Genomic DNA, 25840 nt, shown 5'->3' with positions numbered 1-25840 from the left:
TGGACCTTATCAAAATAAAAACATACAAGCTTTTAAACTCCAATTTTTCATAGCACTGTAGGACATGAGTTTTAGTTTATCTTCCAGTATTGGGAGGCTTCCTGGATTAGGAAACTATAAAAAAACCCTAATAATTTTAATTTGCTAGCAAAATGATTACCTTCTCAAAACAGCAAGGACAACATGCAATGGTAATCAGCAGCCTTGCAGTTAACATTTGGAAGCATTTCTCACCACAATCAGTCGAGGTCAGAACAGATACTTTTCCAGTTAATTAAATGCTTTTCACACAGTTTGCAAACGCTCCCAGCAGAAAGCATGCAAGGTCAGTTCCAGGTCTCACACTGACTCTCTGAATGTTTAGGTGGTGTTAATGATCACACTCCCAGTCTGCAGCAAACCAGTACCTTCATTTCTTTCAGTCCCTGCATGTATTTGCCTTCTATATCCTGAATCTGGTCCTTTAACTCATAGATATCCTGAGAGAAATGGTAAGAAAGGTGAATGATGCCACTGAAACTAATGGGCAGAAGCGCAGCTGACAGGTAAAAGCAAGTATTGAAAATTCTCATTTAAATATTGCTACCACACAGGCTAAGCCATCTGATCCTAACCTGAAGCCTTGCTGGACAGTGAGATTTCTTGGTGAGGAGTTTATGCTAATTCTGTTCTTCTTGACTGGAAAAAATGAAATCTTCAACATTAAGGACAAGATGCAGACCCAGCTTCAAAGCCTCCAACAATTACACACCCCAACCACAAAGCCCATTTCTACCTATTTCACTCATTATCACCCTCTTTGCCAAAGCAGGTCTGAAATATGAGCTATACCCGAGATGCGGGAAGGACTGTATGAAAACCATCCGTCACACCAAATTTAATTATAAGTACTATTTCACAGTCTCTCTCCTCTTTTGTCCTTGGTCACCACCAAATGGCTCTTTCAGCAATTTTATAGTGCTGAAACTGGGACAGACCTGCTTGTATCTGAGGTCCTAATATGAATTCCACATGTTTTAACTGGCTGTAATTTCAGAAGTGTTATAAACTGTATGCATGAAAGTTAACAGAATTGAGATTTCCCATTTCACAACAGTCTTCAGAATGGAGCATTAAAAAAACTGATTACAAAAAACAATTTACCAGTGGACTACCCAGACTAGCACTCAATGAAACGAACACTGGATTGCACAGCTATTTGCTATTCAAATGATCTTAACTTCATGGAATCACAAATTAAGATTACAAAATACAGCCTGCTCCCCAAATTAGCATCCAGGAAGTGTGGTACTTCTTGCATTATTTCAATCCCCCTTATATTGAGGCCATTTCCTATTAGATTAGGATGTGTATATTACGATCAGTCTGATCTCTTTTTGTATACCATGGGACTTTACCCAAATTTTCCTGCAATACACACTAGCTTCCCAGCAGCATCTCTCCAATAAAGCTCTTCACTTTTCATTTACAGCACGTAATTCATTTTGTTAGAACTGCCAAAAGAGGGAGACATCACAGTTTCATATTTAAAAAGAAGTCTAAAGCATATTTAATAATACCCTTTAGATAATATTAGTCTATTTAATAACAATGCAAGGAACAGTCCTAGCTAGTATTAGCCTGTCAGTCCCAATTCCTACCGCTGATTTCTAGTCAGTAATGGGAACACCACTACTACTTTAATGTCATTATAGTTTGTTAATTTATCAAATGCAAGGCATAAAAACCTTCTGATCAAAAGAGCCATAGTTAAGAGACAGATTCCTAAGAATTTATGCTGGTTTAAAATAGTTCTTACCTTAATTTCTCTAATAGATGCCTCTGTATCAGCTGAGATAGATGTGTCCCCACTGCCTCTTCGTGAAGAAGTCCCACCCAGAGAAGCCAAGGTAGCTGCTGATAAACTTGAAACGGTACGTGCTCCCTACAATCACACACAGTTAAAAATGGTTACCGTTTTTCTCTAGATGTATTGTGGGTTTGTATTTGTTTTTGGTGGGGGACATGTTTGTTTGTTTCTTGTCATTTTTTAAAAAAATACACACATTATACCAACCCTTGTACTTCTACATTATGCAAATTTGATTAAAATATAACCTAAGAAGAGAAATCAAATGATCAAGATTTAACAAGAGAAACTAATGAGAAAAGGCTGATCAGATGTATTTAAACGCTATTGACACATGAGTTTGTAGGGCTTAGCTTCTAAATACTAGCTCTAAGTTACAGAAAAGTCTTCAGAAGCTAGTATCATCTTGCCAGATATTTTTAAAACTTAAAATAATACATTTTGTGGATGCTTTGGACTACCCCTCAAGCTCCTCTCCTTTCATGGGTGTTTAGCTATTCTGCAGCAATAGCCACTTCAACTGTTCTAGTGTACCGAAGGTTCTGCATTAAGCCAATTTCTCATTACTGCAGTATCCAACTCTTTATTACTATTTATTTTTTCGTAATACCGTAATTAAATCTAATAAACAAAACCAGTATTCATGTGGCTTAGCCTAAGGCAATTTCAGTGAACTGTTATTGAAGGTCAACTCCTTAACCGATGAATAACCACAGAGGTTTAAAAGTTTGTCTTTAAAAAAGTAGTAGTAGAACGCTCAAATAACTCAAAGTTTTGCCCCACAGTGTTTTTTCTAGAAGATTTCTGTACACTCACTTTGAGTTCTACCTACCAAAAGGAACATGAAGAAATCAGTATTGGCAGAAGAATTCAGAAGATATGTCTTACCTTCTCAAAGTCTTTTTCTGGCCTTTCCTCAATCTGTAAAACAAAGATTTAGAATGAACTGTTATATAATAAAAGACAAATAAATGAAGGCAGTAAGACATCAGAAAGGGAATTTTTCAACCTGTAAAAGGATTCATTAGTAGTTTCTATCCACTCAAAACGCAGTCAGCTTGCTCAGAACAGCAGTGTCCTGGCTCACATCTCAGGGCACAACACTGGACCATTCACCTCAAATTTCTAAGCACCACGTAATTAAATGGAACATACTTATTGATAAAAATCTATTCAGTCTATTAGGCAGAGGAATACGGCCCCCGCCCGGTCCCCTCACCCCCCATTCTACATCACAATGTTTCAAACATGAAGACGGCACTTGATATCTGAGTTGACAAGGCAAGAACGCAAAGACCTACATGGGCATGAATTTAAAGCCCCAGATCTGGACATAAAACCAGCTGTATGCAACTGCTGTATTGACATATGCTCCTGCTCCTACTTACTTTAGAACAATTTAAAAACATGCCTCAAATGAAGCCCAAATGCCAATTTACTTAAGTAGAGAGGTTAAGTTTTTAACCGAAATAATAGATGTCCTGCCCAACATAGCCTACTGATGCTAAAGTTTTATAGCCCTTAACCAAAATAAGATCCAAAAAGCAAGGTACCAAGTTAGAGCTGAAGGACTGTACTGTGTCTGCACAACGCCCAAAAGAAGAATGGAAAAAAGAATGAGAATAAAATTCTGAAGCTTAAACCCCTGTCAAGTATTCTCCACTCAAGACAAAAGGTGACTGTGACTTCAAGCAAAGACCCAGGTGAGGCTGAGACTACAAAAACTGACACTCAAGTATCAGGGACCAGTTCAAAGTCTAAATAAACACTGCTTTTGTGGTTTCAGTACTTCACTGGAATTTAGTAAATCAGAAGAGAGATCCTGCAGTAAAACTAGTCTAGAGAAAGAAAACAGAGCCAAAGTACCATTTAGGAGTACAGAAAATTACCTTAAATACTTAAAAGAAAATTACAGAGCAAAACCCACACACAACCTGAGCAGTTTTTTTTTCTGTTAATGGGAACCCACCTATCAACTTTTTTCCTGTGCTGAAACCAAACAAAATACACAAGTCCCCAAGAGCAGATATTTAAAATCGTGTTTCATCATGATTCCCTTTGTTATTGAAGGCGGGGGGGAGGGGGAAGCAAGGAAAAAAACCCAACATAATCTTTTTCTAAATATCTTCATCTAGAACAGAACTAAGTTTTCTTAAACTGAGAATGAAAGGAAAAGCTCAGCAGAACTCCGCCCAGAACACATCAACTACTTCTGGGAACATTCGGCACCCCAGTCAAGATGATTATCCAAAAGACTTCCTGAAAATTAATAGCTTCCCCAGATCAAGAGCCTAAGAGCCATAGGGAATAGCGCTTTTTAAATGACTAAAAAAGGTTCATTGAAACCACACTCAAAATCTACATCTCTTTCCAGTCAGTACATTTGGCATAGGGTTTTTACTTTTAATTACACAGTACAATGTGTGGATGATCCCACTCATTATTTTTCACATTACCCATAGCATCCTAGGAAAATAATCCTGTACCCATTACAAATTAGCTTTTTACACCGATAATACATCTCATATAATAAATTCCCTATAATTTGCATTAAGAAAATTTAAGACTTGGGCTTCTAAGTAAAATAAGCCAGAATTAAAGCACTAGATATAAACTTTGTAGAGACAGTGAATACACAAAGTAGTTAGGGAAACAAACAGGCAAACAAAAACCCAACAATAGAACTCTGAATTCGGATGCAATAAGAAAAGGTCACTAACGCAGGCAGATACTTCAGCTCATACCCAACAAACAAGATGAACTGACTTTTGCAAATAGTTTGTTTTGTGCCCGCCAGACAGCTCCAAATGGTGGATTTGGGAACCTTCTAGCCCAGCCAAACACTACATTGTTGTTTATCAAGACAGCTGTAGCAGTGTAAATATTAGTGTGTTTCTAGAGATTAGTGGACACACGCACACACAAATTGATATCCAGAAATGTATGTACAGCCTTTTGCAAAGTCTACCTTATGGGTTCAGGGCACAACTCAAAGTATTATTTTCCCCAAGTCATTTGCAGAATGCCCCCCATTATCTGAAAAAATGAATGAGATAAAGGTGGGGACAAATCTTGATACTGTTTTAATGGTGCATTACATGAGTCAAATAAAAACTTCCATTTACATTGAAGACAACGTGATGAGAGACACACATACAGTGGACATTTCTACTGAGAACTCTCATAACCACACCTGTGAAGCTTGCTACACATTTATTGCAAAACAATCTTTAATAGTTCTCTGAGGTGGCGTAATCTTTAACAATTAAAGCTATTAAGTAACTTGTAAAATTGAGGTGGTTTAAAAAAAAAAAAAATACAGGAGATTTCAGTTTCCCTGTTGATGCTCTCGCACACACATGCATTTGGTGCCATGAATGGAATACTCACAGCATTTTCTCCTCAAACCCAGTAATGACCACTACCAATTTAATTAAACATTAACATTTTAAAATTTAATCTGTTTTGAGGAAAGCCAATTCCTCATTCTAACATAGTATCCTTTCTTTACAAAGATACCTCCTGCTACACAACACTTTTCTAAGTCAAAAGCATCAAGCAGCATTTAATTCTATGGTTACATGGAAGTGATACACTAAAAGTGGTAAAGAGTTTCTTGTAGAAAGACAGAAGTATATTTTCGATTAATATATTACAGAGTTTTAATTCTGCTCATCTTTAGATTAATGTATTCACAGTATAAGTCCTTTATAAATTGTGCTTTCAAACGGCTGTCAGCCACCAGAGGGAACTCCAGGTTTTCAGCCTTTACCAGGTCCTCAATAGGCCCTTTGACATTTTATCCGGTAAGAAATCAAAGAAAGGCCAGAAAAAATGTTCATTTTTATTTGAAGTGGCAAAAAATTCTTGTCCAAAATACTTACCTTCTGTACTGTCATTCAATAAAGAATATGGCAATGATTAAATAGATTGAAAACAATCTCTCCACCCCCACAGTACTATTCTCAGCATGGCTTTTTGTACAAATAATCCTGGCTTTTGGACTCTGTCACGTAAAAACATAAGGACTAACAGAATACTTGCTTGAAGAGGAGATCTAAAGAGGAATTTACCTACTGATACTAGACCTTTAATTTCTACAACACTGTACCATTTTTCATTTCTACAATAGCATGGGTCTGTCTCTAATCACTGATTACCTTCTTCTTCACCAACAATTCGGGTAATTTGTACTTGAGTGCATAAAAAAGCAGGAAAAGGAAGTAATTTTCCGAGGAACTCCAGCACACACATCTTTGTTTTGGCAAAGGGAATAGGTTGTTCTCTGCAAAATAAGTACAGTGGGATCAGAGTTCAGCCCCTTCTGACAGCGATTTCGGAATAAATCCAGAGCCACGTTACAAAAATGTCAGCAATATCAGAGGCTTACCGCAGCTGGAAACTTCACAAGGGCAAAATCATCCCCAAAGCCTATATATGGATATATTGCCTAGTTTTCATAGATAATAAAAACATGTTCGTATAATGTTTGAAAAAGTCTTTCTACTCCACAGGTTAACCCTTGAAGTTCTTTGCCACTGGTGAGTGTTCAGGCCAAAATTAGAGCGCCCACAGCATTATTCATAGTCCATCTAACAAGATACGCTCCAACACCTACTGAAAGGACCAGAGACCCTGGAACACGCAAGCATTACACCCAGCTGCAAGTAAAGAGAAAAAAAAAACTACTCAGATCTTTAAATCGATGGAGGAATCAGGACTAAGGTACAATTTCCAACCTGCTAAACAAGGCTAGAGAGGAAGGGAAATATGAAACGCTTGCAGCTGGGTAGCACCACATACCACCCTCAGGTATGAGAACAACTTCAGCGTGTTCAGTACGTGGCTGTCACTGCTCAGCTCCAAGATCTTGCACTTAGATCAACTTCCTCATAAAAGCAAGGTTGTTTTTTTTTTTGGTGACAAATCAAATTAAGATCATTTCCTGCTCTTAAAGTAGTATAGCACAGTTTGAAATGGAAATATGGCCCACACGAAAGAAAAATCATTGCAATAGGTAGTGCTGAACACAGGATGGTATCTACAAAAACTGGAATTAAAAACCAAGAAGTACTGCAGTCAAGATAACCCCTCCTACAAACCCCATTTTACCAGTCTGATGGGCTGGGCTGGGGCAGGCAGGAACACAGAGGGTTCCTGCGCGTTTTTCCAATGAGAGCCTCCTTAACACCAGCAATTAGCAATAAGCCTTTAAAAGTCAGCAGGGGAAAACCACTGCTGAACTTTGTCAGGTCTAAAGTGGATTTGTCAGAATTATCCTCACTCAGGAATGAGTGTTATGTCAAACGTCATTGCTTAAACAAACTTATCAGTCTCTGAAATGCAAGTTAGCGCTGCAGCAAATCCTCACTCCGGGGGGGTCGAAAGCACAACCAGGCTGCCAGTGGCCAGGCCAGGATACAAGCCCATCGTATAATAAATCTCTAAGCACAGAGGAGAGAATGCAAAGCTTTAGCACAGATAACTGCTTCCAGGAAAATTAAGTCTGACTGTCTTCATTTGATTGCTGGTGAGAACATGATAAGCTTCTTCAAGTGAAGAAAAAGCCATTCACAACTGTGCATTAATGTGTGACCTGAGGGCTTGCATTTTCAGTTTTGCACTTTGTAGGACCACGCTGCTGTCGGTACCATCTCTCCTGGCTGTGCTGCACACCAGCCTGTGCCCTCCTGCCCTTAGAAGCTCCACAAGAAGGGAGGGAGTTAATACAAAAATCTAAGGGCAGCAAAATGTGCCCTCTCCTATAATTTTTGCCTTTATTTACTCAGAAAGTCTTCAGGTAAATACTATTGCATTCTATTTCAAATGCATAAATAATCGTTTTTCTCTAGTAGTTTATTAATTAAAACAAAAATTAAAATTCAGCAATACATACTAAAAAAAACTTAGCTAAAACATGCCACTAGCTCAGGCACAAGATTTACCCCATCTGTACACATGGGCCTGACGTTTGCTCTCTGTAATCTTCAGGTCTGTACTTTATATTGATCATAATGCTGTAAAATTAAAGGAAACATTTGCATATCTGCAGAAACTGCAAGGACAACAGACAATAATCACTACTGAGGATCACGAGAAAAATGTTTACTCGCTGCTTTAAAAAATGAAAAAAAAAAAAAAATCAAACAGCAAACTTAATCCAGATATATCGAAGTCTTAAAAATACATACTAAGACAAACAAATATTCACATGTTGTGTTTAAGTATCCTGGCTTTTACTGTAATACAAATATGATAAGACAAATGAGAACACAAGCTGGCAAAACTGTGCGCAGCAGGAAAAACTACAGTCACTTTTTGCTCACTGTTTAATGAGCAGTGACGGAAGGAGGAAACAAAATTCTAGGAAAAGGTTTAAGGGCTTCAGTGACAAGATGCTGTACGCTTTAATTTAGAAAGTTAAATCATTCTCCATTCTCAATATCTAACTTCTCGTGATAGTCAGGCTTGGGAACAGGTCTATTTTGTTTTTCTGCCTAATAATCATAGAATCATTTTGGTTGGAAAAGACCTTCAAGATCAGAGAGTCCAACTGTTAACACTGCCAAACCCATCTCTAAACCATGTCCCTAAGAACCTCATCTACACATAATGCCCATAATCACAAGACAATAATATTTATCGTCAGTGTTAAACACTCATGATTACAGTGCATGGATTTTGTAAACTATCACACTCTCCACTAAAATAAGCATGCTGGAAACTCAGCTTTTCAACCCAACAGACCTTCCTCCTTTGCCAGCCATTTAAAAGTAAGTGTGGAATCAAATCTTTATGTGTGTAAATGCCAAAAGATATATATAAAACAGAATCAAGAAAGCATATGGCTCAATACATTAAGGCAGAGAACAACTCAGTTTAGGGTGTTAGCAATATTAAAACATTTCTAACACAGACTACTCATATAAACAAAAATGACGACTTTTTTCTTCTCATAAATTATTACCATCATGCAAAGAGATCTTTATTCTTTCTTCAGGAAGTCCAAGCAGATGACATTTGGGGACTGTACAAGTGGAAGCGATACACTGCTAAGCCCACTGAGAAGACTGGGCTCTATTTCAGCATCTCTGCTGCCAAGATCAAGTACACAATTGGAAGCATCATCAAAACACCTCAAATCCTATTAGTAAAAGACAAGGCAGGGAGCCCTTACTGTGAGTTACATGAAAAGGTGTTGTCTGTTTAATATGGAAAATAAGATTAAAAAACTCAGAAGGTGCATTGACCCCATTAGTAATTAGAACTTCTCTGGTTTACAGCAAAGCCCAAAGGGCAGCAGAGGAGCACAAAGCCACCCCTTATCAAGGCTTCTACTACCTTGCACTAGCAGAAGCAAAGCCCCTGCAGCGCTGCCTTTTAGACCCACTGCAGTGTTAACTCTCCGCTCTTCTTCAAGGCCGTGGAAATAACACGGCTCTTCACGCCCTGCAATAAACCACTGATTTAAAAAAAGAGTGCCTGTTGTCTCCTTGCAGAGCAGATTCAGCTTGGCACATCTCCAGCACCAGTGCTGACACAGCTAACCATCCTCATAACCACCCTCAGCCACTTGCATGCAAACAGTCCAATGTGTGAGCAGAAAATTAGAAGACAAAAAATCCCCTACAGCTCCCAGGAGGGGCAAGCTGCATTTTGTGATTACCGTAAGCAATTTGCACGAATGACTCAGGCTGCATAGAAAAAACACATAATCAAAACCAGATCAATGTATGGATACCCAGTTCTTAGACTTAAAGAACTTTAATGGAATCCTTGGTTATTCTGATTATTTTTTGCTTTGGGGGATAATTGAAATTCAGTTTGCAAAGCCATTTAGGAAGTATTACTAATGTAAGATATAATACTGCAAGAACTCATAGCTCAGGGACTCAGATTCAGGGACTAATTAAAATACTAACTTATTTATAGCTCACCAGCTGCCATACATTATCTGATTAATATTTTTTTTTTAATAATTTTAGAAATTGGACGTGCCCTTGTCTTTAAGAAACACCAAGACTTCAGAGCACATGACTTTGTTCTGTTCATGCAATTTTCTTTTGCTCCAGCCAGTTAATTCAGCGCTCTCTCACTTAGGAGACTTGATGACCAAAAGACTCCCCTATTCCCTGCCTGATGACAAGAAGTAACCCTGCTTGGAGATTTCCAGCACCTTTCACCGCCGGGATTCACTGCATGGTTCTAACCATGGGAGAAAAACCCCATAGCACACAGGTTTTCAAATCACCAGGTCCGTTTCAAGAGGGAACCAGCATGATGGGGGACATCAGATGCAAAGCAATTCTTTACTACAGACTATGGGTGTTTACTTAAGAGGAACACTCCAAATATTTATATTACAGCTTACCATGTTGCATCCTGTTGTAGCTTCTCTGACTACCCAGATACTCCTTTGTAATTAGTCCTTAAGGCAACATTTAAGTTTCAGCTCCTCAGCAAAGGAACAAAGGCAATAGGATGCATTAATTTACAGTATCACCCTCCCCATCACTTTGTATCTTGGGGATGCGATAAGTAATACACAACAGGTCCCAGGAGAACTAGCACATTAACACTTCACCAAGAAAAATGCTTCCATGAAGCAAAACCAGCTTACCAAAGCTGGTAAGCAACACTTCAAAACTCGCTCTCTGTGCAAGATTAATTCTGTTATAGATTAGTGTACTGTCAGCTGCATATTTCCTCTAAAAGACATGCTACTACCATCACACTATCAGGCCTTGCTCTGAAATTAATCACGAAAGATACGCAGCGTTGTAAAATACATGGAACAGCCACAAAGAGAAAGCACCAATACGCCGTCTTAAAAACAGAAGACTTCATTGCAGTAAAGAGCAGGGGAGAAAGTCTTGTCTTTGCAAACTACAGTCACAGGGGCTGGACAAGCCTTTAGCACTTGAGCCTTGTTCAGCCATAACTACTTGGTAATTCAGGGCGCTGGACACCCTGGGTACACGTACTCCTTACAGCTCTTCACCATGCTAAAGACTCTGCAGTGCCTGGTCATCTGCAATCCAACAAAAAATTGAGATGCAATCTCTAGATCACCCTGCAGCTTTGCAGGAAATCACCACCAAAATACCACTGAACAGAGAGAAACTAAACTACTTGAACACTGCAATAAGATATAGGGTCTCCTGATTTTAATAACCAAAGGAGATGCAGCACTAGCATCAATAATCCAGTCTTCTCCACAATACACTTGCCGATGTGCTTTATGCCCAAATTAGAAAAAATATAGCATTGTCACATGAGTCCCAAATGTACTTTTATTGTAAAAATATGTGCACCTGCTTAGGAATTACTCTGTTTTTGTAATTTCTCATCTGCTTCACCCCTTCATCTTAAGCATTGCCCAGAAGGTCCAATTAATACCATAATAAACTGCCTCACAAGGGACCATGACCTCTTTTTACAAAAGAGACCTTGAAGAACAGAAGAATTAAACAATTTAGGGACAAAGAAAAATAGAGGAGCTCACCACTGGACTGGCCCGAGCAGAGCTGGCTCTTGAGGATGCCCGAGATCCTGAACCAAGGTAGCAGCTGTACTCAGAGGGCTGCCGCAGGAAAACCAAGGACAGCAAGCAGAGAAAAGAAAACAGCATTAGAATTGGGAAAGGAAGCAACAGAGGATTTAGAGTATTACATCTGAAGTTAGTTACAGAAATGGTTACATGCAGCTGGACAAAGGAATAGCAGTGAAAGTCAGAGAACAGACACCTCAACTGTTCATTAAAAAATTAAGGCAAGCAGTAATTCAAGTTGACAGACCAAGCAGAGTTTTGATTTAATTCTTAGAGCGACAGAATACTAATAATTTATTTATATATTTTCAGATACCAGTCACAAGTAAACAACTCTTAGTCGCTATACAAAAGGCTCAATCCTACTACTCTTCGAGAGCTCCGAGGTTCTCTGCTGAGCCTTCTTTTCAGGTTTCCAACATTGTGGACATATAAAATGAATCTGTGCTCCACAGGCTAAAGAGAGAAACATCCATCTACGAGGTGATTAAAGTAAAAACTAAGACCATCTCAGAGACAGAGTATCTCTTCTGCTTTTCCAGCACCTGCAGTTCTCAACTCCTGCCAAAGAAAGTATTTTAATCCTTCATAAAAGCAAACATCTAAGCAGTGATGCAGAACAGACAGGGCTGACTTGCTGCTGACAAGGACAAAGAATGTGTCTACACAGTCTTATTTCCAGAGGTTATACCACAGTGGAAGTAGAGAAGGAAACAAAGTTTATAAAACCAGGGAAACAGAACTACAACTTATTCTAGAAATGCATTTTAGAATTATTCCCTCTATTTTCACAAATTCTAGAGAGTAGCACCTTCACACTCAGTCTTGTATAGACATGTACTTTATAGAAAGATACATAAGCATCTATAAAATGGAGGTTTTAATATATATTGTACTACTTTTTTTTTTTTTTAACTTTTTGGTTGGTTGGTTGCTTTGTTTGTTTGGGTTTTTTGTTTGTGTTTTTGGTTTTTTGTTTTGTTTTGGTTTTGGTTTTTAAGGTTTCTTCTATTAAGTTACTTGGCCACTACAGGAATCCTCTGGAGCCCTCAGCTACGGACACAGCCAGGTCTTCACCAAGCTACTGTAGAACTGTTTCAGCATCACTAGTCACACTAACGAAGTGGCACAGTATTAACAACAATTAAGCTTACAGTACTCATAAATGATAAGAGGGCAAGCTGGAAATAACCCCAGCTACCGTACAACCATAAGCTTAGTTACTAACCACAAAGCATTACATTGCAAGGCATACAGCCCTTGGCAAGCCCCTGAAGCGGGGCAGAACGTGACCAAGCCATATCTTCAGATGTCTTACATGAAGTGACACTGGCTTTATAAACTTGAACTACTGAGCTTCATTTCAGAGATGAGAAGACACAAAAATTAGAACTGCGTTGCACAAAGTTTACAACTATTTTCAATCGTAGCCACTTCAATTCCTAAATTAAAACCAAAAAGGACTCCAATAAATATTTAGATTTTGTTTTCTTATTAAGTAGTTCTAGCACAGAGGCCTTGTGTCATCACTGGTGTTTTATATTTAACATAACAAGGATGTAGAATAAACTTGAATCACATGACACAGAAAAGTATGAACTACTGATGAATCTCATATTAATGTTTCATGGGATCTATTTATTCCACAGTTGCTCTCTGCATATTGCAGGGCAGAATATGGAAGCAAGTGCCAATTGTTCAGCTGAGTCCAGGCACAGCCTGTTTCAGCCTCACCCCCCATTATTCACCTGTTATCTCATCATCCAAAAACATTCTTTGGGGACAGCTACCTAAATGGCACACCCTCTACACGTTAAAAGAGCTGTGATGTTCAGAGATGTTAAAATAACCACAGATAACTTAGTAATTGTGACAAGGTCATTTCCTTTAAGGCAAAAACCTTCAACTCTCTCATTACCACAGGTGACCAACCATGCAACACAAACTGGAAAGGCTGGGTGACACACAGGCTTCCAAATACCTGCGGCACAGGGTGGGATGGGGACGGAGGAAGAGGAACAAGCACCAGGGTTTTATTCAGTGTTCCCCACTCAAGCAATTAACAGTGGCTCAAAGACTTGTAAACAGTGTTTGGGCTCAGAGCCCACTGTAAATTATTTCTCCCAAGAGTAGAATTGTATCATCTGGTCCTCTGAGAGGCTTATCTCAAACAAAAGCAGACATCCCGTACAAACAAAGGGCTACAACCAGCCCAGTGCAGCCTCGCTGGCAAATTCACTGAATTACAGGCTGCCACAACAGTCCAAACTGATAAATAGTAATTTTCCAAGACAGCCAAATGAAAATAAGGAACAACTATGAAACAAAAAGTAATTTGAAACTTAGTATCAGTAGCAGCAAGATGCACAGCCCAACTAGCAAATCAGTGTGACTGCAAGGGCATGGAATAGCCCTTGAAAGACGAGCAAGTTCTTCGTAAGCATTCTTGAAGGATTCCTTCCTTCTCCAAGCTAATAAAATTGTAACTTTTATGATTAATTAACATCAATATTTTGTCTTGAGAGTTTTTTCTGTTATGGTCTTAGATGTTTGGGGTTTTTTTGTTTGTTGGGGCTTTTTTGTTTGGTTGGGTATTTTTTGCTAATCAGTGAAGGAGTTCAGACAGAATACGCAGTGGCTCCACAGACCAGAATCTAAAAGTAAAAAAAGACTGACTTTTTAAAATTTCCCTCCCCCCAGGCAGATACAACAGCGGCACAGATACTGCCTGCCACGAACACCCACCAAGATACAGAGGCTCCATCTGAGAAGAGGTGAAGGCATTTTCTGCCTTCTAATCTGTAAGCTGAATCCTGCAGCCTCTCTTTTTTGAAAGGAAACAATTTATATTTTCATTTCTCATATTGCCTGTCTCCATAAATGACAGAGCCCTCCATTCACAGGAACATGTATTTTGAAAAAATTGTCACAAGTTTCCTGAGTCATTGCTACAGAATATAAATCCAGCAAACAAAGTCAAGCAAGTAATACAGTCACAAAAATCCTTTACTTCCTGATAGCGTGTAAGTGCTAATGATGTAACACTGCAGAACTGTGTTTGTTTGTTTTTTAAATTATATTATTCTCACTTTTCAAAAGGTAAGTCTCAGTGAAGGAAGGGATTCATGTACCATCTTTCCAAGGTGTTTTATCTGCAAATGAGGTGCAAGGCAGAGTTGAATGGCCCCCGCCAGGCCCGGTGTTAAGACAGCAAATAAATCACTACTTATTCTTTCATGGAAACAGTTCTTGTACTTTTGCCTACAGCAGCAAGCTATAAATCTCACACAGTCCATCTTAAGTGTTCCTCAGCGCAGAAAAGGCTGTGTTCTGGTACACACAAGTTATGGGAGGACAGAGACAAGACAACAGGGAAATGCAGAAAACATCTTACAGCACGAGAACTAGAGGCACTATACCGACGACTCCCACTGTAAACGCTCTCGTCATACACAGACGCCTACAATTAAAAGACAGAGTCAGAAGAGGACTGGCAGGCCTAGTTTCTTGTTTCAGTCTGGAACATTACAAATTCACAAGATGCAGCGCGAAGGACGTAGGGGAACAAACAGTATGTGCAAGGACAGGGACATGTCCTGTCTGCAACCACAAGCAACATGCAAAGTGAAGATCTAACACAATCTGAAGTCAGTGAGCTGGGACACACCATAAGGAATGTGCAAAGTCTGACGTAACACCCCTCCCCCAAATTCCATCACACAGTCATGCATTTCTAACCATTCTCAATGGTTCATATTTGCTACCAACAAAACAGCTACATCAATTCTTAAGTTGTCAAATCTGTTTAGCTTTCCTATCTGGTGCTGGCAAAATACGGGGAAAAAAACCCTACACCTGATGAGCTTCACTTACTAGAGAGTTTACTAAATTAGTAAAAAAGAAGGAAGATGCATGTTCTAGGACTTGCTCTAGTTTAGCATATAAATGTCTGGCTCAGGAAACACAGTGGGAGAAGGAAACTCTACCTTTAAGCTTTGACAAAAAGCAGCTCATTTGAAACAGGAACAGTGGACTGTGACTACAAAAATTTTCAAACAGATTTTTGTTAGTTGTTACACAACTAGAAAGAATTGATGTTGCCTCTCTCTGGCCTGTTCCTGCACATTATAGCTAATACACCAAAATGAAGACAACCGTCTCCATCCAGACGGAAGCCTGTGGCAGCATCACAACCCCACAAGCAGTGGTTGCACAGTTCTAATGGGAATAAAAAGAAGGATCAGCAAATCCAGGTCTGCACAAACATCATCGCACACATGCATTCTGATGGATCAGACACCAGAGTGTGAAATCAATGGGTCTAAAAGGAACCACAGAGGTCAGAAACAACATATGCATGGCTGAAAGTGAGTGGCTTTGGTATTTGTGTTTACAGCATTAGAACAACAAACCCTGTAACTTCTGGCTGGCAAGGCATCGCTGTACAGCAAGGAGGGCTGAGGAAGACAAGCACAAAACTTTTTTTGCAAAGAAAATGAAACAAAAAAGGCACCTACAGCAAAATTAACCATTTTGATAAGAGATTAGGATTACTAAACTACAACAGAAGGAAACCCAGTATAGAGAGTTATTAGTCATTCGCACCATGTAAGCATTAGATCTCAACTTCCAAAGACTAAGAATACCAAGCAGACACGTGCATTTCCTACAGGAAGGGAGGACACGACAGTATGCAAAAGCAAAACAGCATAATTTAATTTTAGGTTGTTAAAGTGTTATTGTCTCACACGCATTTGTGTATAGCAGCCAGAAAGGGTGTTTCTCCTCACTTCAACCAAAGCCAGAAAAAGAGATACATACAAAGACAGAAGTGTTTTAAGATACCCATTTTAAGCATTTCACACAGCTAGAAAATCATCCCTTGTGTATTTTATTAGTTAACAAACATGCAGAGAAAACCCAAATAATTCACAACAAAACTATGAGTACTTACATCAGAGCACCATAAAACAAATTACATTGTTCTTATTAACCATAGTTCACAAGATGCAGTGATTAAGTTCAGAGAGCACAGACTGTCTCTGGCATAATTAGGTGCAAGAGATACTCCAGCAGTGGTCCCCAGCCCACAGCCTGCAGGCAACGTCCTACTAAAAGTCACCCAGCTCATCTGTGATGTTACCCCACTCATCCTCAGTGTCCACATCACCCTGTGGTGTCACCCTGCTCATCCTCAGTGTCCCCATCACCGGCCACCCCCACGCACCAGGTGATAAGCAGGACAGGCTGCGGACCACTGCTTGAGCTCTGCTTTGCAAGTGCCGGACTGGCTGAACTCTGCCCACACACAGAGGACAATCCAACCTCTTCAGGGGATTTCAGCAATTTTCCTCTATCAGTCTGTGAATGACTTGCTTGTAATTTCATTTTATGCAGATTGGATTCTCTTAAAGTTGCTAGACTGACATGGTGAGCAGAAGAGTTGCCTCAAATAGAATAGAGAGCTTCAGTTAATTAAGATTTCCCCTATTTTTCCAAACCAACTGAGGCCAAAAGCAAACAAAGTAAGTGTAGGAAAGGGAGGAGCTGCAAAGGAAAACTAATTGTGCTCATTTTAAAACAAATTTCCATTACTCATTCCGATCCAATCTTAAAAGGTCTGGTGTTTGTTTTTTGTTGGTGGTGGAAGGTTTTATTTGTTGGTTTGGGGTTTTTTTGTTTTGAAGTTTAACTAAAAAGGGCTAAAGAGACTCTGAACAATTGGTCCAAATTGATTCCTAAGTACAAGAGGTTGTATTACCCAAATGAAGTCAGAACGCCAAATCCAGGCCAGGTAAAGCCAGAGAGCAACAGACCCAATTTCCATTTTGGGAAGAAGGTTGAGATGTGGAAGCATAGCCACTGTTGTGAAGACCCAGATCAGAGTAGTATGAAGCCTGCATTAATAACAAACAAAAAAGCCTCCTTGAGTACTCGTCTTTGTAACGTGAAGGACTTTCTAAATTTCTTTCAATAGGAGACAAAAAGGAAGTTAGGTGATTACAAACTGCAAGGAGTCCGAGTGGTCACAGATGCAAAAAGAAGAGCTAAATGGATTAAGGATATGAGGCTGTGTGAAAATTGAGTGCCCTTTCCATCTGTAAAGATTTAAGTAAAAAAAAACCCACAAAACCAGAAGCCTTTCTTCTACCCATACAGCATCTTATGCACAAAATACCCATTTGGTTTGTTTCCTCTGAAAAGGGTTGCAACGCTCACATTCTCTCCTCCCTTCTCACTGCTATGACCAACAAGACAGTATGCTGCAAGGACATGGTTTGTATGGGAATTCAAAGATGACAGACAATATTTTCAAAAGCATGTATGCAGTTCATGCACCTAAGTTTCACCCTAACTGTAGTTAAGTGAAGCAGCATTTATCAGCATAATTCCAGCTTCTGTAAAACAGAACAGATAACATCTGTTTTACAAGACGCTGGAAATGTTAGCTTTCAGGCTCAAACTCAGAATAAATGGCTGCATCACAGCTTCATACCTAAAAACCCACACTCCTGCCTTAGAGGATTTATCTCTTTGCATGTGCAGTCCCACCACTGCAGCCAACAGATTTGACTGCAACTGCCCATCGAGCACTGGGAAAACATCTTGATCAGAGAGAAGGTTCAGCTTCCTTCTGAATTCTTGAGGAGTTTATGCCCTACAAGCTAAACCCACAAGAAATACAGGAGATGGTGTGAGGACAACTCTGCTGCAAGACCAAAAGCAAAGCCAGGGACCAAAACTGTTGGCTGTGCCCATCAGGAGAACTGAGCAGCCCTCTGTTAGATAACGCAAGGCTGAATGCAAAGACAAGTTTTATGTAAGAAGTGAGACTGTCTAAGTTAAACATCTTGTTTTATGCCTAGCATCTTGCCAGTCTTCCACTTTTGGTTCACTTATTTGGTCTCCCCAAAAATGGGGAGATCTTAATTCAGCTCCAAGTTAAATACCAAAAGCACCGATAGTGGCTGACTGACAAATCCAGTGGACTTAAAAATCACCCTTACCCTCCAAAATAACATCCAGTGTGATATACATCATCTCCATTCATTCACCCTGGCACCTGTACCAGAGTGTAGGATGCCAGCTCAGCTTTTCAGCTGTCCTGTATTATCTGTGAGAATTTCCGCTGCACAAACACTTCAACACAAAGCTGGCACGTAGGACTTGCCAGGGTGCAGGGAGGCTGACAGCAACAGGATATTTATAATATTGAGTGGAACTCAGTATTTTGGTTTCTCAAAAAGCTTTAGGAGCATGTGACAATAGATTATGAACAACTTAAGTTGTTATAAACAGCTGCTTTTAACATGCAGGGATATTTAAATTTGCAAATCAAAGTCTGTTTTCAATGCAGATTGGAAATCCGTATAGAAGACATTATGCATCTCACAGAGCCAAAGGAATCAAGAAAATTAGAGGCATAGTAGAAAGGCTTTGTATTTTCCTTATTTTCAGAAAAATGGCAGTCTAAAAGCATAACTAAAATGCAATAAAATGGTTACTCTGCTGTGCCTGGGTGAGTACAAAGCTGCACCAGGACAGGGTGCTTAGGGCTGGGGAAGAAATGCCACCTCTCCGCATCCCCACCCTCCCGCAATGACCAGTGCTCGCTCAGTCTCCTGTAACCAGCCCTGCAACAACACACAATGTGCATGGGTATTTTCAAGGCCCCCTAGGCACCGTTTAGATTATTTTCACACAGGTGCACGCATGCTGGTGTGAATGGTTGGTATGAAGGAGCTCCATAGCTCTTCCTTCTTTGCCATACTCCAGAGCTCCTTTTACAGCCCTTCTCTAAAATCCTGCTTCTCCAGTCATTTCTTATGGGGATCTAGACAACCAAGATACTCTGCTTTTAGTCATCAGCCATTACTCAGCTTTCTTACAAGCTAATCCTTGCATCATGACTATAAATGACTATAAATTATGTAGGTGTTAACTCCATTTACAAATGAGGGAGATCAGCCCCAAATTACAGAAACTCATTTGTTCTTGACACTGGACTTCTGCCACTACAGGCAAACAGATCTGTGGATAAGACACAACAGCCACACGCATATACTGAGGATATATCATTGTCCAGTCTCAAAAATTTAGATCCGTTCTGCCTCACTCTTTCTGAATACCTGTAAAATAAGAAATCTGAATCAACTGAACTGAGCTTAAAGTTACCTTCATTCCCAGCTAGGTAGTTGGTAAACCACATGGGGACTACCTAGGCACATGGCATTATTAATTTTTAAGGAATCAATCCATTATGTTGTAATTAGAGTGTACAAAGTTTGATCTCCATGCGGACATCACCCCATTTTGCAACTTAGAATTGGAAAACTACTGTGGAAACAATAATTTTATCAGCAGACTCAACACTTTGTTCCTGACCCGAAGAACTCTGCCTCTTCTCTGTTTTTTATTGTTGCTTTACCGATCTTTACAGTTAGGTTTGGGGGTTTTGGAGAGAGTATTCCTAAAGGTGAATGCCAGACAGACTGGCATCAACTGGTTTTGGAGATTCAGCTGGTCTAAGTCACCCCAAACTCTCATCCCCTTCTCATAATGACTAATCTGAATTACATTTAGTACTGAAAGCAGCAAGGAACTAATGATGTTGCCGTAATTATGCTTTACATATACTAAACATCCATGCTACAAACCCTAATACCAAGATGATTTTACATTATTTAAATGGAAAGCAAACAACTTCTTTGCCCTGGATGACTTTCTTACAGATATTTTGCTCTTCCTGCAGTACTTGGAGCTCTGGAGTATGTCATTAAAGCATAAGAACATAATTTGTCAGAAGCACTAAGTTCCTTGAACTTGTCAAACGGTTCAGCAAAAGTGCCAGAACAGGACATACTGTTTTCTTAAGAATTTAAGCAACAGTATTTCATTTTCTCTTATCCACATACACAAGCTAAATGCATAAAACCACATGGAAGCAACAGTTTACAACGGACATGAAATATAAGGTCCCATTTCGCTATTTATACAAGCGCCTGCTTAACTTCATGCTTACAAAGTAACTCACTGAAGTCCATCTCCTGCTTAGCATGTATTGCTCAAACACTTAGCTAAATGGAGTCTTAAAAGTAGTTTATTTTTCCCCTAAACATAGGGCTTTAGTCTGCATACCACTAGATTCCTTTAGAAGTCTTGGTAGCATAAAGATCAACAGGCTCAGAGCTTTTGTCTGCCTTTGTTAAAAAAAAAAGGTAAGAAAAAAAAAAAACCCAAGCAGTTCCCCTCCCTGCCCCCAAAGAGGCTCTGATTGAGACAATACCCTTAAATTATTTGCACAAGCCCCAATATTTAACAAAGCAGGACAATGAAATCCTGTAATTGACACAAAACACTTGTGCTGGAACAGAAGGGAACATTGTGACCCACATACACACAATGAAGTTAATAATTACGGGTTTTTTGACAAGAATAGCTCTATAAATAAAAGTACACCACTGGTAAGTAGTTAAGTAGTAACACTTGCACTGGCTGTTCATCTCTGTGGGAGTTTCCAGAAACCCTAAGGTACAGTTTATAAAGGAAAAAAACAAACAGGTAAGCTTCAAATTAACAACATATATTTGGTTAAATTAAAAAAAAAAAAATATTTTACATGTGCAAATCTCAAGACAAACTTGTAGGTGAGGCTTGGGATTTTCACTGTTAGAGCAAAACATCAACACATCACACAGGCCTGAAAACAATCGTTCTGTTGTCCAGCACATGGAAATCCTCCGTGCCAGGTGCCGCCAAACTATTTCTTGTCACAATTTCACTTTTACCCAATTTTGTTTACAGGTTAAGCAGTTCTGGCTTCCGAGTTCTACTTGTACCCAATTTGGAGACTTCCCTTCCCACTCATGGCCTATTTTCTTTTTATTTTTTTAGACAGCTTATTGCTGCACCTCCGCGTCTGACAAACTGCAAAACCCACAACGTGCAAGACAGGAAAAACCTGCTTTACCACAGAAAAGAATGTGCTAATTAACTTTAATCATATTAAATAAGAGCAATAGATTTTATAGCAATATAAATCATCTACTAACCCTGCTAGATTTTCTACTCTGGGACGATCCATACATGTCTTCCTCATAACCATTGGTCTGTTATGGAAGGAAAGGAAAGAAGAAAAACAAAAATAAAAAAGGAGAGGAAAAAAAAATTATGCAGACCCAAAAGGGAATTTTTAGCAAAAGTCATCACTTACAAAAAATCAAAGGCAGAGACAGAACTTTTGAAAGATACACCAGGAATAGGAGAAGTGCAGGATTAGGTCATGATTTCAAATATGAGGACATGAACGTTTGTGTGTCTGTCAGTACTTGTATACCAGCCAAAAATGTCAAGGATACTCCTGCTTGCCTTTTTTGACCCCTTTTTTACTTGTTAAGAAACACCTTTGCTTCCCCTATTATTATTGCACTATAGCACCTGTCTCTTCAAACGCTCTGTGAAGGGAACACAGGACAAAAAGGGGACACTAGGGATAAGAGACTGCAATAAAATAAATTTATCACTGTAGTTACTGATATTACTGGCAATTACACAATCAAAAAGCAGCAAATTGTAGCAGAATAACGTAATCTTAAAATTATATTTCAGAAATTAATTGAGGAAACATGCAATGCTGTATAAAATCTCTTCTCTTTAGCCTTCCCCAATTGCATCAAAATTAAACTCCAGACAGTGACCATCTGCCACATTTTGTGTGGCATTCTAAAGACTAATAAGATATTTCAGTCAGTTCAGCTGTCCTCCGTTGTGCTCAATAGCTTGCCTTGTTTTCATTAAGATGCTTGGTTTTTCTCCTTTGAGAGAAAACAGGTTCAGAAAGAGCAATTCATAAGTAGAGTGAGATGCTTCAAGTCCCTACAGCAGCAGGGTTGGGAATAAAATAAAACAATCACTACAATGCAGTTTTCAGTCTGGAAATGTGATGTTGAAGAAAAGAGGACAGACCTAAAGTCACCTCAATTGATACCAATAAAAGCTCAGATTTCTCAAGCAATTCCCTATTCTGGCATCACTTCACAACAAGGCCTGGTCTAACATCAAAAATGAGGAAGCACTCTGTGTATTTGGGACAGGGGTTTTTTTTAGCCTAATTTTAATTAGATTTTTCTATCCAAATTAAGTTTTGAAGTTCAAGTTTTAATGCATTCCAAAAATGAAAATCCACTAAACCCATTCTTGAATCAAATTCCAAGCAAAATATTTATCATATACTGCACAGTGGCTTCCTGAGAAATTACACTAATTAACTCAGAAACCAGTTTAGACCCAAGCTGGTAAAGCAGCTTCTGGGAAAAGCTTCTCTACTGAAATTCGATATTCTCACCACAAATGGAGGGCCAACATCCAGTTTCTTTTTTTCAAGAGGAACCATTTTGAAATACTGCTATAGTCTTCTCACACAGCTTGGGCTTTTTCCGGTTTTTACTAGGGTTTTTTTGAGCTCCTTGAATTTCTCTAACACCTCCCTGAAGAATGGTTAAAATGAACCTCCAGCAGCTGAAGCCAACACTCCCAGCTCCAGCTTCAACAGCACCATGAAGAACAGTTACCTCCACTGCCCCTTGCAGTTCTACACTGAGGAACTGTTTGCCTTTTTTCAGCAAAGTAATATTGACTAAATGTAACCTCAGATCATTATCTGCACCATTCCTATACAGAACTCCTTATTTTGTAATAGTATATTTAAATTTTCCCAGATGTGGTATTCTTCATTTATTTTTACTACTATTCGGTTTTGACAAGTTGCCTCCTCCATCATTGGTATTTTTATTCTAACCTCACATGAAACCACCCTCACTCCCTGGACTTAGCTGGCCAATATAGACTCCATTGAACTGTTTTCCCCTTTAAAAACAGATGACGCTGTCTTATATGGGAGTAGATGAGATGTGATCCTTTCCAGTTGTCTCATTATCTAACAGTATTTTTCAACTAGCTGTGCATTTCTTTTACAAGACTCAATCTTGCCCAAGGTTTCACTTAATGTCATGTAGAGACATGCCAAGAGCCTTATAGTCAAGTTATAGTCACATCTCATGATTTTCCTTTATACCCTTAAATAATTACTCTGCTTAAGGAAATTAAGTTGAATTGGCATGATTCATTTTCCACAAATCCAAATTAACTGTTTATCATATTATATTTGAGGCACTTATAAACATGTTTAATTTGTCCCGCTATCTTTCAGATTTCAAACTGAAGTCCTATAGCTCACATCATTTCTCTTGTCACTATGACCCATCCTCTCCAGAGATTTCTCCCATGTGTATTTTTGAAGGCAGATGCTCCAGACAGCTCCTGAAGAGCAGGGTCAGACCTATCAGACCTGGCTGACCTTTGTTTTATGCTACATTAACACGTTAAGCATCCAATCATAACCTTAATGAAAATTGGAACAAATAAGCTTCCATACTGCGGAGACAAACATTCAAATTTTACTTGCTCAGTCTTCGCATGCAATTGACCCAATTCTTTTATGTGTTTTCTTCTCACCTTGAACAGATACAGAAAACTTTCTCATAGCCATTCTGTAACACACTCTACCTTAGACTGTGGCTAATCCTACTCCTTCAGGATTCTTTCACAATCCCGCATCCAACTTCCACTTGTCAGAAAACTCCCTGCTGACTGCCAGTGTACTGAAGAGCCCCAACCCAGTCCAGCATCCTCTTTTTGCAACTCACAGCCTTCCCTCCGCAGCACCAGCACACCACTCTGCCCCCTCTTGTGTACTCTTTCCTGCCCTGGAATTGAGTAAATTGAGTACAATTTCCAGCCCCATGAGATTCACCTATAAATCCTGACTGTGTGAAAACGTGTTATCCTTTACCTTCCATCCAGGTCTGGCTTTGCAGTGCTCTATGTAATACCCTATTTGTACAAGTGCTAGTAAGGCATTGACACTACACAGAATTACATTTAAGAAGAGATGTAGACTTCACTACATATATATTCTAACTACCTTTATGAAAGATGCAGCCTTTACTACAGATATTTTCTATCAGTATTACATATTTCTGTGTCATGTTAAAGCTCAAATTAGGTTTTGAGCATTTCCAAGATACTCTTTATGTACAACACTGACGTAAGTGCTTGGGTTATACAACATTTTGCAGATGAAGTGATGCTCGGCATTCTTGGAGACCCAGCCAATCCTGAGATCTAGATCGTATCCTTGACATTAGGCTGGTGAGCTCAAACAGCCAATATACTTGCACATATTCTTTGTCCTATCACAGTGGCTTTGTAGGCAAAAACCTTTCTTGAGACAGTCAAGATACATACTGCTTTGGAGTAGTTCTTCTTTTTGGTCCGCTCATTCTCTAATCCAGCCTGCAGTGAGATTAAGAATGCAGGATGAAAAGATCAATGAGTTTCTGTGCACCCATCCATAGCCAGGCATGCATGTCAACATGCAAAAACATCGGTCCAATTTTCCTCCAGCTCTACACAGCATGGCTCAGTAAGCACACATGAAAAAAAAAAAATCAGATGTCAAAGTCAAATGATTGGTTATTAAAGAATATTGTTAAAAGCGATGATAGCGCTGTTAAATTTAGTAGCCACAGTTAAAATCATTCACGCTTGCTGGGTTAAGTCAATTAAAAGAGCTACCAGCTGTCAATATATCCATGCAAAATCCAAATGTGTTTGAATTATTTCTGTATATAGGTCACTCACAAACAGATACATTGCATTTCACTTTGAAACAGCACAAGGAACAGAGGAGAGTTAAAAAGCTGGAGACTCTACAAAGCTGCTCTCCGCAGCTTGCGTTCTGCAGAAACTGAGACACCTCTGTTCCAGCACAGCGCTGCCACAGGACAGCACTGCTAACAGTATGAGGAACTTTTTAAAACTAAGCTTAAAGTCCCAATCCTCATTGTCTCTTGCATCCCTCTTCTATTTTTCCAATAGTCAGCTTTATCTCAATGTATTCAATGCAAATACTTGCTCTCGTCTTATTATTTCCTACAGAGTTTGATTTTATCCTCCAAAGCAAAGGTAACAACAGCTCCATACACAAGCTTCAGCTTTGGTAGGCAGTGTATTTGCCCGGTCACCTTTGCTAGATCTATTCAGCATGGTTTTGGGAGAGTTTTAGTTCCCTTCCAGATTTATGCTGAAATAAAACCAGACATATCTGGTCAAATGATGGACAGATCGTAACAGAGAAGGTCTGTAAGAGGAAATAAAAGTTGTTCTGCTCTGTCCTATGGTCACTACTGAACTAGATGGAGCTTAGATCCCTCTAATGATTCAGTGCTTTTCATCTGAACTGCATAAGAGTAGTAGGTGAGGCAAGCAGCATCTTTACATCAGACCATGAACTGCCTCAGGATCATTTTATATCACCCCTTATCTCTCATCAGCTATCACAATTGATGTTAGTTTCTTCTTCATAATTAGTTTTTAAACAC

The 25840-nt window shown here is 39.2% G+C and overlaps 1 protein-coding gene across 23 annotated transcripts in view; it reads right to left on the bottom strand.

Moving 5' to 3' along the window:
- LRRFIP1 (LRR binding FLII interacting protein 1) overlaps nucleotides 1-25840 on the bottom strand; it is a 111826-nt gene that overhangs the window by 21960 nt on the left and 64026 nt on the right. For 11 of the 23 annotated variants that reach the window (XM_082057283.1, XM_082057279.1, XM_082057282.1 and 8 more), the window contains 9 exons: nucleotides 24705-24752; nucleotides 21452-21508; nucleotides 17216-17296; nucleotides 15812-15856; nucleotides 14794-14859; nucleotides 11355-11432; nucleotides 2738-2770; nucleotides 1799-1924; nucleotides 408-479 (listed from right to left, as the gene is read on the bottom strand). In XM_082057283.1, the coding sequence (XP_081913409.1) occupies nucleotides 408-479; nucleotides 1799-1924; nucleotides 2738-2770; nucleotides 11355-11432; nucleotides 14794-14859; nucleotides 15812-15856; nucleotides 17216-17296; nucleotides 21452-21508; nucleotides 24705-24752 (606 nt within the window). The remainder of the gene's footprint in view (nucleotides 1-407; nucleotides 480-1798; nucleotides 1925-2737; nucleotides 2771-11354; nucleotides 11433-14793; nucleotides 14860-15811; nucleotides 15857-17215; nucleotides 17297-21451; nucleotides 21509-24704; nucleotides 24753-25840) is intronic. The other 12 variants (XM_082057271.1, XM_082057270.1, XM_082057273.1 and 9 more) reach the window with 7 other exon arrangements.

The sequence above is a fragment of the Streptopelia decaocto genome (genome assembly GCF_964273445.1).
Source record: "Streptopelia decaocto genome assembly, chromosome: 6".
Lineage (NCBI taxonomy): Eukaryota > Metazoa > Chordata > Aves > Columbiformes > Columbidae > Streptopelia > Streptopelia decaocto.
The sequence above is the reverse complement of the archived record's forward strand: the minus strand, read 5'-3'. Positions and strand labels throughout refer to the sequence as shown.